Source organism: Nomascus leucogenys, chromosome 6 (assembly GCF_006542625.1).
Source record: "Nomascus leucogenys isolate Asia chromosome 6, Asia_NLE_v1, whole genome shotgun sequence".
NCBI lineage: Eukaryota > Metazoa > Chordata > Mammalia > Primates > Hylobatidae > Nomascus > Nomascus leucogenys.
Genome location: NC_044386.1, coordinates 59,931,062 through 59,946,682, shown reverse-complemented (window position 1 = coordinate 59,946,682; position 15,621 = coordinate 59,931,062). Strand labels below are relative to the sequence as shown.

The 15,621-nt window shown below is 49.3% G+C and overlaps 1 protein-coding gene across 1 annotated transcript in view; it reads left to right on the top strand.

Moving 5' to 3' along the window:
- The window catches only part of RTF1 (RTF1 homolog, Paf1/RNA polymerase II complex component), a 71,065-nt gene extending 60,770 nt beyond the window's left edge, over positions 1-10,295 (top strand). Inside the window, exons 9-18 of the mRNA XM_003266753.4 lie at positions 1,094-1,176; positions 1,999-2,086; positions 2,186-2,293; positions 2,918-2,995; positions 3,633-3,754; positions 3,930-3,987; positions 5,024-5,101; positions 5,556-5,651; positions 6,954-7,065; positions 7,323-10,295. Coding sequence (XP_003266801.1) covers positions 1,094-1,176; positions 1,999-2,086; positions 2,186-2,293; positions 2,918-2,995; positions 3,633-3,754; positions 3,930-3,987; positions 5,024-5,101; positions 5,556-5,651; positions 6,954-7,065; positions 7,323-7,429 — 930 coding nt within the window. The 3' untranslated portion in view covers positions 7,430-10,295. The remainder of the gene's footprint in view (positions 1-1,093; positions 1,177-1,998; positions 2,087-2,185; positions 2,294-2,917; positions 2,996-3,632; positions 3,755-3,929; positions 3,988-5,023; positions 5,102-5,555; positions 5,652-6,953; positions 7,066-7,322) is intronic.
- Positions 10,296-15,621: the final 5,326 nt, after the last annotated feature.

The window sequence follows — 15,621 nt, the reverse complement described above, 5'->3', positions numbered from 1 at the left end:
GCCTTGGCCCTCCAAAGTGCTAGGTTTGCAGGCGTGAGACACTGTGCCCAGCCTGTTTGAGATAGGATCTTGCCCTGTTGCCCAGGCTAGCATGCAGCGGTGTGATCATAGTTCACTGCAACCTTGAACTCCTGGACTCAAACGATCCTCCTACGACAGCCTCTTAAGTAGCTAGGACTGTAGGTGCACGCCACTATGCCCAACTAATTTTTTTTTCTTTTTTGTAGAGACTGGGTCTCGGCTGGGCGTGGTGGCCCACGCCTGTAATCCCAGCACTTTGGGAGGTGGGCGGATCATGAGGTCAAGAGATCGAGACCATCCTGGCTAACGTGGTGAAACCCCCATCTACTAAAAATACAAAAAATTAGCCTGGCATGGTGGCACGTGCCTGTAGTCCCAGCTACTTGGGCGGCTGAGGCAGGAGAATGCTTGAACCAGGGAGGCAGAGGTTGCAGTGAGCCGAGATCATGCCACTGCACTCCAGCCTGGGCGACAGCAAGACTTTGTCTCAAAAACAAAAAAAAAAAGAGAGAGAGAGACTGGGTCTCTCTGTGTTGGCCAGGTTGGTCTCAAATTCCTGGCTTCAAGTAATCCTCCTACCTCAGCCTCCCAAAGTGCTGGAATTATAGGCCTGAACCTCGGCACCCAGCCTGGTTTGTTTTTGTTTTGTTTTATTCTTTTCTGGTTTTTATGTGGGTTATCCCCTTGTATGAGGACCTGCAGCCATGCCATATCCTGAAACGCTTGGCAACAGAAACTGACCTACATGGTCTTCACGTTTGGTTGATAAAAATCAACTGGTGATATCCCAAATACATCCCTTGTAAGTTAGAATTAGTTGGAGGAAAAGCTTCCAGTGGGCCCCACCAGGCTCCTCCTCTGCTGGCACTTGCTCCTCCTGGGCACAAGGCTCCCTTTGCTTGGCCATCTGGATTCTAAACCTGAGAAAGGTGCCCAGAACCCCTGGCAGCTGTGGGCTCCACTCAGCACTCGATCAGTTGTCTGCATTCAGGTAGAGAGACGCAAAGGAAGAGTGTTGTGGAAAGCTCTGGAAGAGTCTGGTTTTGACTAGTGTCTCTGTCCTCTCACTTAGGTCGCTGAGATTACGGGTGTTGTGGAAACCGCCAAAGTTTACCAACTAGGCGGCACCAGAACAAACAAAGGGCTGCAACTACGGTAGGAGGCACTTCTGGGGCAGCTTCTGCTTCCATTTCAAACAGGCACTGGCTTTGGGGGCTGCTATTCTCTCTGTGTGATGTTCCTTGTTACCATGAACGCTATGTATGCAATCCCCACAAGGTACACTTAGAGGGAGACTTGTATTCCATCTTTGTCTACAGGGAAGGTAGGATATTCTCTCCTCTAGAGGGAACCAAATATATGAAGGGGTAGGACACAGAGAAAGGAAATGTCGGGTTGTGAGAGACCTTCCCAGAGCCTCGCTGGCATTTCCTTGGCAAGCATGGCCAAGAGGCTTGCTTCTGGTTCTGGCTCCATCTCATAACCTCATCTGTGACAAGAAAGATCATTTTTATGGACTTCATTTCCTCTTCAATACAATGAAAGTGTCATTCACTCAGCAAATATTTACCGAATGTACAGTGTGCCAGGCACTGCTCTAGGTGCCATCATAGTGCACTGCAGCTTGGAACTCCTGGGCTCAGGTGATCCTCCCACCTCAGTCTCGTGAGGAGCTGCGACCACAGGCATGTACGCCTATCCCAGGCTCTGTTGCATATTGTCGATGTTGACTGTAATGGATTTTATTGTAAATTGACTTTTGAAGCACTGACCAAGCCCATTTGGTTTCCAGTGCTAGCTTTGGGATCTCAATCTTGGCAGCTCATTAAAACAGCCTGGGATGATTTTATAGGGTAGCTAGGATTGAGAACCACTGCAATAGGTATATATAGGTGGTACATAGTCTGGTAAGGTTACTTTGCTTGTACTACAGTCAACATGCACATTTCTTGGAGATGCTGTCTCTCTTTTATGTAGGCATGGCAATGACCAACGCGTGTTCCGTTTAGAGTTTGTCTCAAACCAAGAATTCACCGAAAGTGAGTTTATGAAGTGGAAAGAAGCGGTACGTGGCTAGAGATTACCTAGCAGTTGTTCGTGCACGTTGAGAAAATATCTTTCCAAAATCCCTTACTAATAATCTTTTATCGTGTTTTTGATCCAGATGTTCTCTGCTGGCATGCAGTTGCCCACTCTAGATGAAATCAATAAAAAGGAGTTATCTATTAAAGAAGCTCTTAATTATAAATTCAATGATCAGGACATTGAAGAGGTAAGAAACCTGGTGCCCCAGAGCCCGGAGGTTCATCAAGAACCAGTATTGAGAGAAGAACATGATTCTCTTTTATTTCCCTATATCTTGACATTTTTAGCTATGCATGAAAATGAGGGAGTACTAATATTACTACCTTATTTTTTATAGTTCATCAAGCTTTTTTCTATACATTCTCCGGATGAGGCTAACATAGACTGAAGTGTATTCAGAGTTCAGATGAGACAACAAATGAGGCTACATACACTAAAGTGTATTTAGGGTTCAGGGATCTGTATTCTGCTAGGCTTGGTCCTTCAAGAGTTTTCCTTCTCTAAAACATCTTGGTAAAATTATTTGATCTCTGTTCTCTTGGACAGTGGCTAGCCTTACACTACCAGGCCCTTGGGCTGCTGTTTCTTGGTGCATGTTCCTTCAGACTGTCCCAGAAGAATCTCCGTGACCCAGGAAGCAGCATAGTATCCCTTGGAATGAACCCGCTCTCTCTCTCTCTGGGGCATGACACTGCTATAGGAAGAGCAGCCCCCTTGTAACTAGCTGTTTGCATCCAAAATGGGCTCACTTAGCCTGTCTACAAAAATAGCTTAGGAATACCTCACTGCTGGTATCTCCTCTCTGGCACAGATTGTAAAAGAGAAAGAAAGGTTCAGAAAAGCTCCACCCAACTACGCTATGAAGAAGACTCAGCTACTGAAGGAAAAGGTAAGGAGTTGTACTCGAGCCTCTTTCCTCATCCTGTAAGGAGATGTGGAAATCAAACTTGTTCGTCCTCTGCCAAGTTAGCGGTGGCAGGATTGGGAGAAAATTCTGGGCTCGATCGTAAGCAACACAGTGTGTTCTTGGCACCTGGGCAACGTTCCTTGGCCATTTTCCATTCCCTAAATTCAAACTGATCTTCTGCATGCCAGTCTTCTTACTTTCTAGTCACTTCAGTTTCCTGTGTAATAAAATAGACCCTGGGGTGGTATTTAACACTGAGTCTGAACAGACAGATGACACTGTCAAGGCCACCTGTGGCTGGTGATTTTCCATTCTTCACATTGGGTTGGGGTGGGCCTCGTTATGGTGGTTTAGCCACCCTATGAGGCCTGGGGTTCTACTGCCACCAGGGACCCACAGCCAGGTAGTTATATGGGAAGGTGTTCCCCATTGTACCGTGTACTACTATAATATAAATTATATCTTGTATTTGTAAAGTACTTATACAATATTCTTCCACATCTCCTGTCCTTTGCTCACCACATGGGATATCTTTGCCTGTGCTGGAAGTAAGGGGATACTTGATATGGAGTCAGTTGTATGTAGCCAAGAACTCACTCACACATCTCTCTGTGTGTAGGCCATGGCTGAGGACCTGGGGGATCAGGACAAGGCCAAACAAATCCAAGATCAACTGAATGAGCTGGAGGAACGGGCAGAGGCCCTGGACCGCCAGCGGACCAAGAACATATCTGCTATCAGGTGTGTTATGGAGCCTATTTTTGGCCCACAGACCTTGGCCAAAATTATCAGGCAAGCCTGTGGCCTGTACACCCTGTGCTGCACTGACCCCATAGATATCTGGGTTCAGGGCTCAGTGGTTCCCTCCCTCCCTTGTTTCACAGCCACTGACTCATCCCTCTTACTCACCCCACAGTTACATCAACCAGCGGAACCGGGAGTGGAACATTGTAGAGTCTGAGAAGGCCCTTGTGGTAAGAAAACTTTATCTGAATCACTAAAACAAAGTTAATTAATAAACCATGACATCTTTTCTACATCTTGCCTAAGTTTATTTTTTAATTATTGAAATAACATAGGCACTTAACATATACACACTCTCTCTGTATGTCCACGTACATCGATATAATTTATTCATAATGAAAAGCAGCAGTCTTCTGCCCTGTCCTACCTCTTCCCATCCTTAGATTCTACTCCACAGGTATTTGTTTTTTCTCAATTTCTGTTTCTTGGTTGTTTCCCCCATATCTACTCTGGTATTCTTGAAGGGAAAAGGATAATATGCTGGGCGCGGTGTCTCACGCCTGTAATCCCAGCACTTTGGGAGGCGAAGGCGGGTGGGTCACCTGGGGTCAGGAGTTTGAAACCAGCCTGTCCAACGTGACAAAACCCTGTCTCTCCTAAAAATACAAAACTGAGCCGGACATGGTGGTGCCCGCCTGTAATCCCAGCTACTTGGGAGGCTGAGGCACAAGAATCACTTGAACCTGGGATGCGGAGGTTGCAGTGAGCTGTCGGGCCACTGCACTTTAGCCTGGGCAAGAGATTGAGAATCCATTTTAAAAATAAAAAAAATTAGCCAGGCACGGTGGCTTACGCCTGTAATCCCAGCACTTTGGGAGGCTGAGGTGGGTGGATCACCTGAGGTCAGGAGTTTGAGACCAGCCTGGCCAACATGGCGAAACCCTGTCTCTACTAAAAATAAAAAAATTAGCTGGGTGTGGTGGCTTGCACCTGTAGTCCCAGCTGCTGGAGGCTGAGGCAGGAGAATCACTTGAACCTGAGAGGCAGGGTTGCAGTGAGCTGAGATTCTGCCACTGCACTTCAGCCTAGGTGACACAGCGAGAGTCTATCTCAAAAAAAAAATTAAAAAAAAAAAAAAAAAGGAAAAGGATAATAGCTTTTTTTTTTTTTTCAGTCCTGTGCAAAGACTTATTTGCCTGTGAGCTTATGGTGAATGAGAGGAGGGGGATGGAGGTACAGTTGTGTGGTGCATGCTTTCTGTTTCAGGCTGAAAGTCACAACATGAAAAACCAACAGATGGATCCGTTTACTCGGCGGCAGTGCAAGCCTACCATCGTTTCTAATGTGAGTGCCGAAAGAGGACGTTTTAGTCAGGACCTAGATTCTGGGACACAAAATGAGTTCCATTAGGAAATTAATAACGAAGTTAAAAATAATGTTTTCTTAGCTGGGATTTGCTTGTCTGGAGCTCTTGGGTCTGGATACTTCCTTTTTTGTCTTGCTATAGGGCATATAGGTAGTGAAAACGTGGCATGGATTTATAAAAACCTAGTGACTGATCCTCCTGTATCAGGGTGGGTTTACAGTGCAGCAGACATTAGTAATGTATCCCTTAGCTAGGGCCTGGCTGGGCTGGGCTTGGCTTTCAAGCTTGTAATTGCCTTTGAGGAAAACCCCACTAGCTGCTGATGGGTCGGCTGTGGTGCTTGTGATGTTAGTTTGGTAGGTGGGAAAGAATCTGGCAGTAGGACTCTGTCAGTGTCAAACAATCTCTAAAATGAGTTATTTTCTCTCTCAGTCCAGAGACCCAGCTGTTCAAGCTGCCATCTTGGCCCAGCTGAATGCAAAATACGGTTCTGGAGTGTTACCAGATGCTCCAAAGGAAATGAGCAAGGCAAGTGTGGTACCACCCTGTTGCCTGCTGAGTGAGGCTGCTGGCTGAGACACCGAACAAGTACCTTGTATAGTTTGGGCTTGATTTTTCCACCTTGAGGAACAGGGAGTCCCTCTTGGAGTCCCTTCTCCATCCCAGTTATTTACAGATATAATCAACAGACAACTTTAATTCCAAACCTAACACCACTACTTACCTAGGGCCTTGACTATGTCCTTCGGCAGCTGGCTTCTAGCCCTCAGCATCCCCTTTTCTCCTGTGTAAAATGAGGGTACTACTATATACCCTGCCAGCTTCACAGGAGGAGAGATAACATACAAAGATCAGACATTGTAAAAGTGAAAGCTCGTTGAAAATGGAACATTTAAAAGCAGTTTTCTTGCTGGGCGCAGTGGCTCAGGCCTGTAATCCCAGCACTTTGGGAGGCGGAGGTGGGCGGATCACCTGAGGTCAGGAGTTCGAGACCAGCCTGGCCAACATGGTAGAACCCCATCTCTACTAAAAATAGAAAGAAAATTAGCTGGGCGTGGTGGCAGGTTCCTATAATCCCAGCTACTGAGGAGGCTGAGGCAGGAGAATCGCGTGAACCTGGGACGGGGAGGTTGCAGTTAGCCAAGATTGCCCCATTGTACTCCAGCCTAGGTGACAAGAGCGAGACTCCCATCTCAAAAAAAAAAAAAAAAGGCCAGGCGCGGTGGCTCACGCTTGTAATCCCAGCACTTTGGGAGGCCGAGGTGGGCGGATCACGAGGTCAGGAGATCGAGACCACGGTGAAACCCCGTCTCTACTAAAAAATACAAAAAATTAGCTGGGCGTGGTGGTGGGCGCCTGTAGTCCCAGCTACTCAGAGAGGCTGAGGCAGGAGAATGGCATGAACCCGGGAGGCGGAGCTTGCAGTGAGCCGAGATTGCGCCACTGCACTCCAGCCTGGGCGACAGAGCAAGACTCCGTCTCAAAAAAAAAAAAAAGTAGTTTTCCATCCAAGTTAAGTCTTTTCCTGTTGGAGTTTAACTGGTCTCAGGACTTCTGAAATCTTAGGTCAGGAAGTGACCCGTTGTCTTAAGCCCACCCTTTCTATACTCATACCACAGACACAAGCCTGCCCTCTTCTCTGTGCTTTTAGCCTTCAGGAGAGAAAGCTCTTTGTCTGTGGCCTCCCTCTGAGAGAAGGAATCAGAAAGGGGCCTTAGTAGGAAAATCTAATGAACTCAAATAAGAGCTTTGTACCGTTAGTGGCTGCTGCTGCTTGAAATCCACTTGCATTTATGCTCTTAACCATTAGTTTTCCTCTTTACATTCCAGGGTCAAGGCAAAGATAAAGATTTGAATTCTAAGTCAGCCAGTGACCTCTCAGAAGATCTGTTCAAAGTACATGATTTTGATGTGAAGATTGACTTACAAGTTCCCAGCTCAGGTATGTGAGGGTGGGGCAGGTGGTGAGGGCTGAGAACCAGATGGATCCATGGTTCTCTGGGGCAACAAGGAAGCCCACTTTTAGGGAAGAAAGGGGAATGTTGGCTCATCGCAGCATCCACAGGCCAGGCCAAGACAGGCTGCGGGTATGGTGAGAGGGAACAGGGCCACAGTCAGGAGGCTGCCTGCAGGAGTGCAGCACAGGACTAAGAGGACTTTGTTAGACCTCAGCTGCCAATTTGCTTTTCTTTCCCACAGAGTCAAAGGCTTTAGCCATCACCTCCAAGGCTCCGCCAGCCAAGGATGGGGCTCCAAGGAGATCTCTGAACTTGGAAGACTACAAAAAACGACGAGGGCTTATTTGAGCACCCCCAGCCTGCTGCTTCTGACCCTGCATGCCCCATCGCAGCGTCCCACCTTTCCTCCTTTCCTTTGATTTAGCCTCTTTGGGCTGGAGCAGCTGTTGAACTGGGAAGAGACTCTAAACTGCCAGTCATCTGTAATATAAACCATTTGCTGTATAGACCTCCCTTGTTTGCACACCATTTCCCACCAGCCTCCCCTCCCCCAGGGCCCCACTCAGTGTGGGCCTGGGCTCTCTTGGGCTTTATCCATGTCTTTAGATTTGTGTTTGCCTTTTGTTTTTTTAACCGCGCAGTTCATTGGCCACTCTGCACGCATTCAGTATTACCATGGAGCTGGGAATCTTGCTGGAGCCCCTGGGGCAATAGCAGCAGCACCAGGCGGTCTCCTCTACAGACTGCCTTGGCCCACCCATTGAACATTCGGCACCTGACCTTGTGGAGGGAGCGGGATTGGGCACCTGCGGTCCTCCTTCCTCTCTTCATCTTTCTCTTCTGCCCTTCTTTTTGGAAGAAGGGGTTTCAAAACCAGTTTAGTTTCCAAAAAGTGTACATTTGGGGGGGGGTGTGTCTAATTTGAGAGCGAGAGTGTGTGTGTGTGTAAGTGTGTGGATTTTTTTATCATTTTTTTAAAATGCAGTACTCTTTGTATCAGTCTGTCGTGGGTCTATAGCTGTTTCAGATTTTTTTCAGCTGTACTTGAGCATCTGAAACTGCAAGAAAGAAACTCATTAAATGTGATTCTTCTTACTAAACAGGCCTGACTGCTGTAGCTGTGTAACTTCCCCATTCCCACCTACTCTTCCCCATCCCTTTCCAACTTTGGAGAAAACTCCCCAGTTTAGCCCCCTGACCTGCAGGCTGTGTCCTGGCAGGTGTGGGAGGGAAGCCTATGGCCAGGTACCAGGGAGGGCAGTGAATGTCTTGCTCATCCCATGGGTACAGCCCACAGCTTCTTGGCTGAACGTAGAACTTATTTTTCTCACCCAGTATACCAGCCTCTTCCTAGTGATTCTGTTTTGCTGTTTTGGCAAGAATTACATTTTGTTTTTAAGAGAAATTTCTGAATATGAATGTGGAGAGCAAACACAAAAAGATTTAGGTTACACCAGGCACGGTAGCTCACGCCTGTAATCCCAGCACTTTGGGAGGCTGAGGCGGGTGAATCACCTGAGGTCAGGAGTTCAAGACCAGTCTGACTAACACGGTGAAACCCCATCTCTACTAAAACTACAAAACTTAGCCGGGCATGGTGGCGCACGCCTGTAATCCCAGCTACTCGGGGGGCTGAGACAGGAGAATCCGTTGAACCTGGGAGGCGGAGGTTGTGGTGAGCCAAGATCATGCCACTGCACTCCAGTCTGGGTGACAGAGTGAGACTCCGTCTCAAAAGGATTTAGGCTGCAAATCTTTCAAGCATGTGCAGTTTTGTGTGTGTATACATATATATGGTCAGCATATATATTGTTGTGCAGCTAGGGCAAAGCCAGCAGAGGTGTGTGTATGTCTTTATGAAATGTTTGAAAAGAGATAAGCTGACTGCTTGATAATCATTCTCAGGTGTAAAGCTCCAAGTGTAAATAAAAGTGGCATTTAACAAATCTTTCAGAACAAAGTACAGCTGACTATATATACCAAGCGCTAAGCTAAAGGAACAGCTGAGAGCTCCGATCTCCACGAGAGATGAATCTGAAAGCTCTGCTTTGTACTTCCTCACCCTGCTTTCGTACAAGGAAGGGGGACGATGGGAAATCATGGACTTGTAAGTTGTATTTAAACATAAAAATGAACTTGGTAACTTCTGGGTTTAGTAGAGCCTCAGTGTCGCTTTAACTTAGTTTACTTTTTTTTTATTTTTAAAGCAGCAATGGATGGTTTTAAAGGAGTATTATGATTGTAAAATTGCTAAATATGACTGTAACACAGCTATGTAGTAGCTGTGACACAGTTCACTTGGGCAAAGGAGTGGCGATGGACTCGTTAAAATCATATATACTTGAATAGTCCATTGGCCGAAACTCTTTATAGACTATTGTGTAAATGTGGAATCACAGACTGTTAACATTGCCTGGACTTCAGCAGAGTCCTGGAGCTGCTGGGACCTCTCCTATCATGATGAACTTGGACTTTTTTTTGATTTCTGGTTTTAAAAAACATAAAATTATAGAATCCAGATAATTCGCTGGAGTCATTCTGATCCACCATGTAGATCTGTATTTAGTATCATTTGGATTTGGAGAAGTGTTGATTACATTATGGCTGTGTAATAAAATTTTTATTAAAACTGCATCACACTGTAGCCACTTTGCCACCACCTCCCCACACGTAGCCGCTGAAACCCCCGCGAAGATGTCAATGCACACAGCAGGGAGAAAAGCCAACCAAAGAAAACCGAAGGGTATCTTTCCACCCGAGTAGCCTCTGTAGCGATTGGGACCAAGACTAAGGCCTTGTCTCCAATTTCAGCTGAGGCAGTGCCTCTGAACCAAGATCTTGGCCAGGCATTAAGACATTGGCTTTGTCCTACCAACTAGGATTTCTTGGTGGTTCACACTGTTTCTTGTGCTGGGGAATTGCCTCAGTGGGCCCCTCCTCCCTGCACAGTGTAGTTTCAGTGTTGAAGGGTGCAGCACCCAAGGTTGTTTTTATGCATTTTTTCAGTTCCTTCCAAGAAGCAAAAAGGCCAGTATCCATCTGCCTAGTTCATAATGTTTATAGGTCTGTTTGTCTGTCTTGCTTCTGGCAGGTGTAGAGAAAGTCTACTGCCTGCCACTCACTTCAAAAAGAATGTTTTTGCTTTTGTGTAAGTCCTGACTTGTCACTCAAACTGTACCAATATTGTAAATAAACATTATGCCGTTTTAACAAAGGGATCAGATTGAGTCTAAGGATTGCATCCTGAGTGGCAACTCCTAAAGCCATGTTTTGAAAGTCCAAGAGAGCCTCTCTTGCTCCTTTTCCTTCTTCTCAGCCCTGTGCCCACAAAAGTGAAAGTGGCCGTTGTCAACTCTTTAGCAGCCTGGTTCCCCAGAAGCCTCTCTGGTAGGGTAGTTGCCTAGACCCAAGGAAACCTCCAGTTGTCCTGGCTTACTTCCTGTCTTGGTAAGAGACCAATAAGCTTTAACAGAGCTAAGTAGACCCCTGATGTATTGCCTAACCCTAGTGAGAATCTGGGCCTTTCAACCTTTTTTTTAGCTGGGGTCTCTGCTGTCTAGGCTGGAGTGCAGTGGTGTAATCACAGCTCACTGCAGTCTCAGCCTCCTGGGCTCAAGTGATCCTCCCCCCTCACCATTCCAAGTAGCTGGGACTACAGTCATGCACCATCACACCCAGCTAATTTTTAAATTTTCTGTTGAGACGGAATATTGCTATGTTGCCCAGGCTGGTCTTGAACTCCTGGCCTTGAGTGATCCTCCCGCCTCAGCCTCCCAAAATGCTGGGATTGCAGGCATGAGCCACTGTGCTCACCTCCTTTCAACTTTAAATTGGCCTAGGCACAGTTTCTTTGCTCTTCTTTTTTCTGGCTATCATGAGGTTGAAGGGGGTGCCCAGGGGCCATGAGTGTGGCTATGGAGGAAACACTGATCTTCCTTCATCCGCCCCACCCTCATGCTGGGGAGGTCTATAGGCCTCCCCACACCCAGTGCCTGAGGCTGTGTCTCCAACCTCTTTGAACACATTTTAGCTAGGAAGCAAGAAGATCCTGGATCTTCTACACCCTTTAAGAAGGCAAGGGATGGCAATCACAGTGGTAAGAGCCACGTCCAAGACTGCTTCTGGTGGTGGAGAGGTTGCTTACCCTGCAAGTGCGTCCAATGAGGTTTTCTCCAACTCCCTAGGACTCCCACTACCTAACTGTTGGGAGCAGTGGGACCTAGAGAGCAGGGGTTCTGGGCAGACGACAACATAGCTTGCTTATCTTCCAGGATTTGGGTGCTGTGGGGCAGCCACTTGCTACCTATCTCTGAGATGCAAGAAAGACCACCTGGGGTGCAAGTGGAGAGAAGAAGGGTGCTGGTTTGGTCAACCTAATCTCCCTGGCCATGTTTTTCCAGAAGGGAGACTTCCTTCAGTAACTATAATGTGGCTGTGATCCAGCAGCCTTAGGAAGCCATCAACTCCCAGCTCAAATTTTTTTCACGATTTCCCTGACTTAAGTGGGGACTGCTGAGCTCCCTTGGCAAGGAGAGTGTTAAGGAGCTGAAGGGAATGGCAGTGCTAAGACAGGGCCAAAAGGCAGCCTGCCTTCTCTAAGGTTCCACAGGCCAGCCCCAGGGGACATGGAGATACGGCTTTTAAGCACTGGAGCATAGATAGGCATGTCTAGGGCTTCTAGACCATGCTCAGGATCCAAGGGAGGGCCAAGAGCCAAAAGGCACCCAGGCTCAGGAAAGGGTTCAGATCCCCGCTCTGCCACTTGCTACTACCTAGGGCTGAGCTACTTAACGCCTTTGAGCCACAAGTTTTCCACCTTTCAAAAAACAACCTGTCTCCAGTAGGGGTCCAATAAATGCTATTGTTAATGAGAGTGAAGCCGCCGGACCCGGGAGGAGAGGAACGGACCTCGGAGTGGGCTGATGGAGGGCGGAAGCACTGGGCATTGGGCAGGACCCAGAGACTCCACTTGGGGTGGGGGTGGGGGAAAAGAAACCCTGACTCCAGATGGAGGCTCCCACTGGGAGGCTCTGGGCTGGCCTAGGGATGCGTCCAGAGAAAGTGTGCTGCCTCTGGGCCAGGCCCTTGTTGCTGTCATTCTCCACAGGCCAACGCACACCACCTTTACTGACCAGGCTTCTGAAGGTGTTGAAGGCTTGCCACCTCGCCACCCTCCAGCTGGCCCCAACTGAGGCCCGACCTACCTACCACCCCCAAGAGTAGTGAATACTCAAAATAGTACCAAACCAGAAGGTAAGTGTAAAGAAGCACAACAAAGCTCTGACCCTTCCCATGATGATTACATCGATACTTCTTCAAAAGATAGATACTTTTGGGCCCTGCGCAATGGCTCCTGCCTGTAATCCCAGCACTTTGCAAGGCCGAGGAGGGAGGCTTGGGGCCAGGAGTTCGAGACCAACCTGGTCAACATAGCGAGACTCCATTTCTTTTTTTGAGATGGAGCCTCGTTCTGTCACCCAGGCTGGAGTGCAGTGGTGCAATCTCGGCTCACTGCAACTTCCGCCTCCGGGGTCCAAGCAATTCTTCTGCCTCAGCTTCCCAAGTAGCTGGGATTACAGGCATGTGCCACCATGCCTGGCTAATTTTTGTATTTTTAGTAGAGGTGAGGTTTTACCATGTTGGCCAGGCTGGTCTTGAACTCCTGACCTTGTGATCCTCCCGCCTTGACCTCCCAAAGTGCTGGGATTACAGGCGTGAGCCACCACGCCCGGCCTCTATTTTTTTTTAATCGAATACTTTTGATTTTTTTTTCTCTTTTAGCCATGGATAGCCCTGCTTCGCTAAGCGCGTGCGATGCAGCACACCCCTTCACCTGGCAAGCCCGGAATGCACAGGTTGACTCCATCAATTTTGCCAGGAGAGCCCTTCGGCGCTCCCGGCGCGGTGTCTCCACCACCCCCCGCACCGGCCTGGGCACCACCCGTGTCCGCGCCAACGGTCCCCGCATCCCTCGTCCCGTGCGCCTCCCGCACCGTTAGCGTCCAGTCCACGCGGCAAGGGAGGCGGCGCGCGGCCGCTGCGTTCCAGGGCGCTCTGCCCTCGTGCCCCACTCCGGGCCGGCAGCCTCGGAGCCAGGGTCCCAGTGGCCTGGGGCCTGCACGCGTCTCCAGCCGCGGATCCCCCGGGGCGCGCGCCTTGGGAGTTGCTAGCTGGACCCCGGCTCGCACGCGGCCCACGCGGAGACACATGGGCACTACAGTCCCAGACCCCGGGCCACGGCATGCTCTGTGGACTCGGTCCCCAGGCACACCCGAGGTGTGGAGGTCACACCTGCAGGCGCAGAGCTCACAGATGGAATTAGGAGGCACCTCCCAAGCCCCGCCGCCCCCCACCCCCCCACACGCCACCGTGACTACATGATGCAGGGACCCCCGACGACGTCCCAGGCATTTCTACAGTGGTCGCCTCCGCAAGCTAAGTCCCTGACCTCAGACCCTTCCTGTCCCCTTCGCCTCCCCTTGCACTGGGTGAGGTTCTGCGGGTTCTGAGTTCTGGAGAAGGAGGAGGATCACAGGAACACAGGCTCCTGAGTGGGATCGGAAACCTTGTTTCTGAAGTGTCGAGAGAGTATGTTCTTACCTGCGCACACACAGGTGTGGTGACACATTCTGTTCATTTTAGACAAGAGTGACTCAGACTGTGGAGGGTCAATGAACACTGCTAGATCCTGAGCCCTGCTGAGGTAACCTTGCACCCATCCCTGGATATTCCCACAAAATCTAGTCCATCCATTTATGAGGTCAGAGATTGCCGGGAAGGAGGGGAAACCTACAGGCCAGGAAAAGAGGCTGGGGCTGGGAGCTGAGGGCTCGCCCGTCAGGTGAAGACCCATTCACGCCTCTTTCCAAGAGAAAGGAGACCCTCACCTCTCTCCCATTCTCACGTGTCCACTGGGCTCTGGCCAGCCCTCCAGCACCCTCTCTGGTAGGCCCTGACAGAGAAGGACATTGAACCGACCAGAGGTGAGGAATGTTTTGGATGCAGGAAGCAGCTGTGAAACCAAAATTCCCAGCGCCCATATTGACAACCTCTTGGAAAGGGAGGGAAAGCAGCCACTGAGCATCCCAGGGCCTGTTTTCTTCTTGGGCCCTTTCTGGTTTCCTTCCTCCCTAAGACAATGAAAATGATACACTATCACTCCCGGAAACGGGCGGGGGCATCACAGGATCCACACATTCCTGTGTCCTTTGCACCTAGCACAATAGCAGCTGCTCCATGGAAGTGTGTGTGCTCTGTGAATGCATGAGTGAATCACAGGTATTGTCACAGAATAGTGGGGTCTTAGGGTCATAAAGTCCCTTGGAAGGGCACCAAGTCCCACAGTGCCTGTCTGGGAGTTGTTACTAGAATAAGACCTTGCACTACCCGGTCCAGTGGAACATGACAGCCCAACCCCCTCTCACTTCCCCACTCCTACCACACACACACACCCCACACACACTACACACCCCACACACATTACACACACCACACTCACACACCACACTCACCACACACACACCTACCACACACACCACACACCACACATGCCACACACACACCACACCCACCACACACATCACACCCACACCACATACAACACACAACACACACATACCACACACGTGCACCACACATACATGCCATATACACCACAAACATAATCCCACACACACCACACATGCCACACACGACATACCACACACACCACACACACACTAGAGAGGCTCTGCTCCTGCTGGAGAAGACTTGAAGTCTCCTCAAAGGAACAGATGCCCCATTCAGGAGCACAGGTCAAAGGCTGTGCCTTCCCTTCTCTCCCCGAGGTGAGAGGCCCTGCTTGTCATTTTAGGAAGCAGAAACCAGCACTGTGCCTGGCAGAGGGTGATGAGTGGTGATTTTGCTCCTGCCACTGGTGCTGCCCTGGGGATGGGGTAGAGGTGGGCACAGCTATGAGGCAGGCTGGGGTGAGCACCCCAGAAACCCCTCACCTCACACATCCCATTTTCCAGGCCCTTTTTTCTTCCCTAGTTTCGTACCCAAGGGTGATGTTTCTCCAGGAGAGATGCAGCCCTCAGTCATGATAAATCCTGAAAAAAATTTTTTTTTTTTTGAGACGGGGTCTCTCAATCTGTTGCCCAGGCTGGAGGGCAATGGCTTGATCACAGCTGACTGCAGCCTCAACCTCCCTGGGCTCAGGTGATCCTCCCACCTCTTCCTCCTGAATACCTTGAACCACAGGCATGTGCCACCATGCTTGGCTAATTTTCTTATTTTTTGTAGAGATGGGTTTTGAGCATGTTGCTCAGGCTGGCCTCAAATTCCTAGGTTCAAGTGATCCTCTTGCCTGGGCCACCCAAAGTGCTAGGATTACAGGTACCAGTCACTGGGCCCGCCCCTGAAGGTCTTTGAGCGGGGTGAGGACTCAGGCACTTCAAGAAGCAGACCTCAGGCCATGCCTATAATCCCAGCATTTAGGGAGGCCCAGGTGGGCAGATCACCTGAGGTCAGGAGTTCAAGACCAGCCTGGCCAACATGGA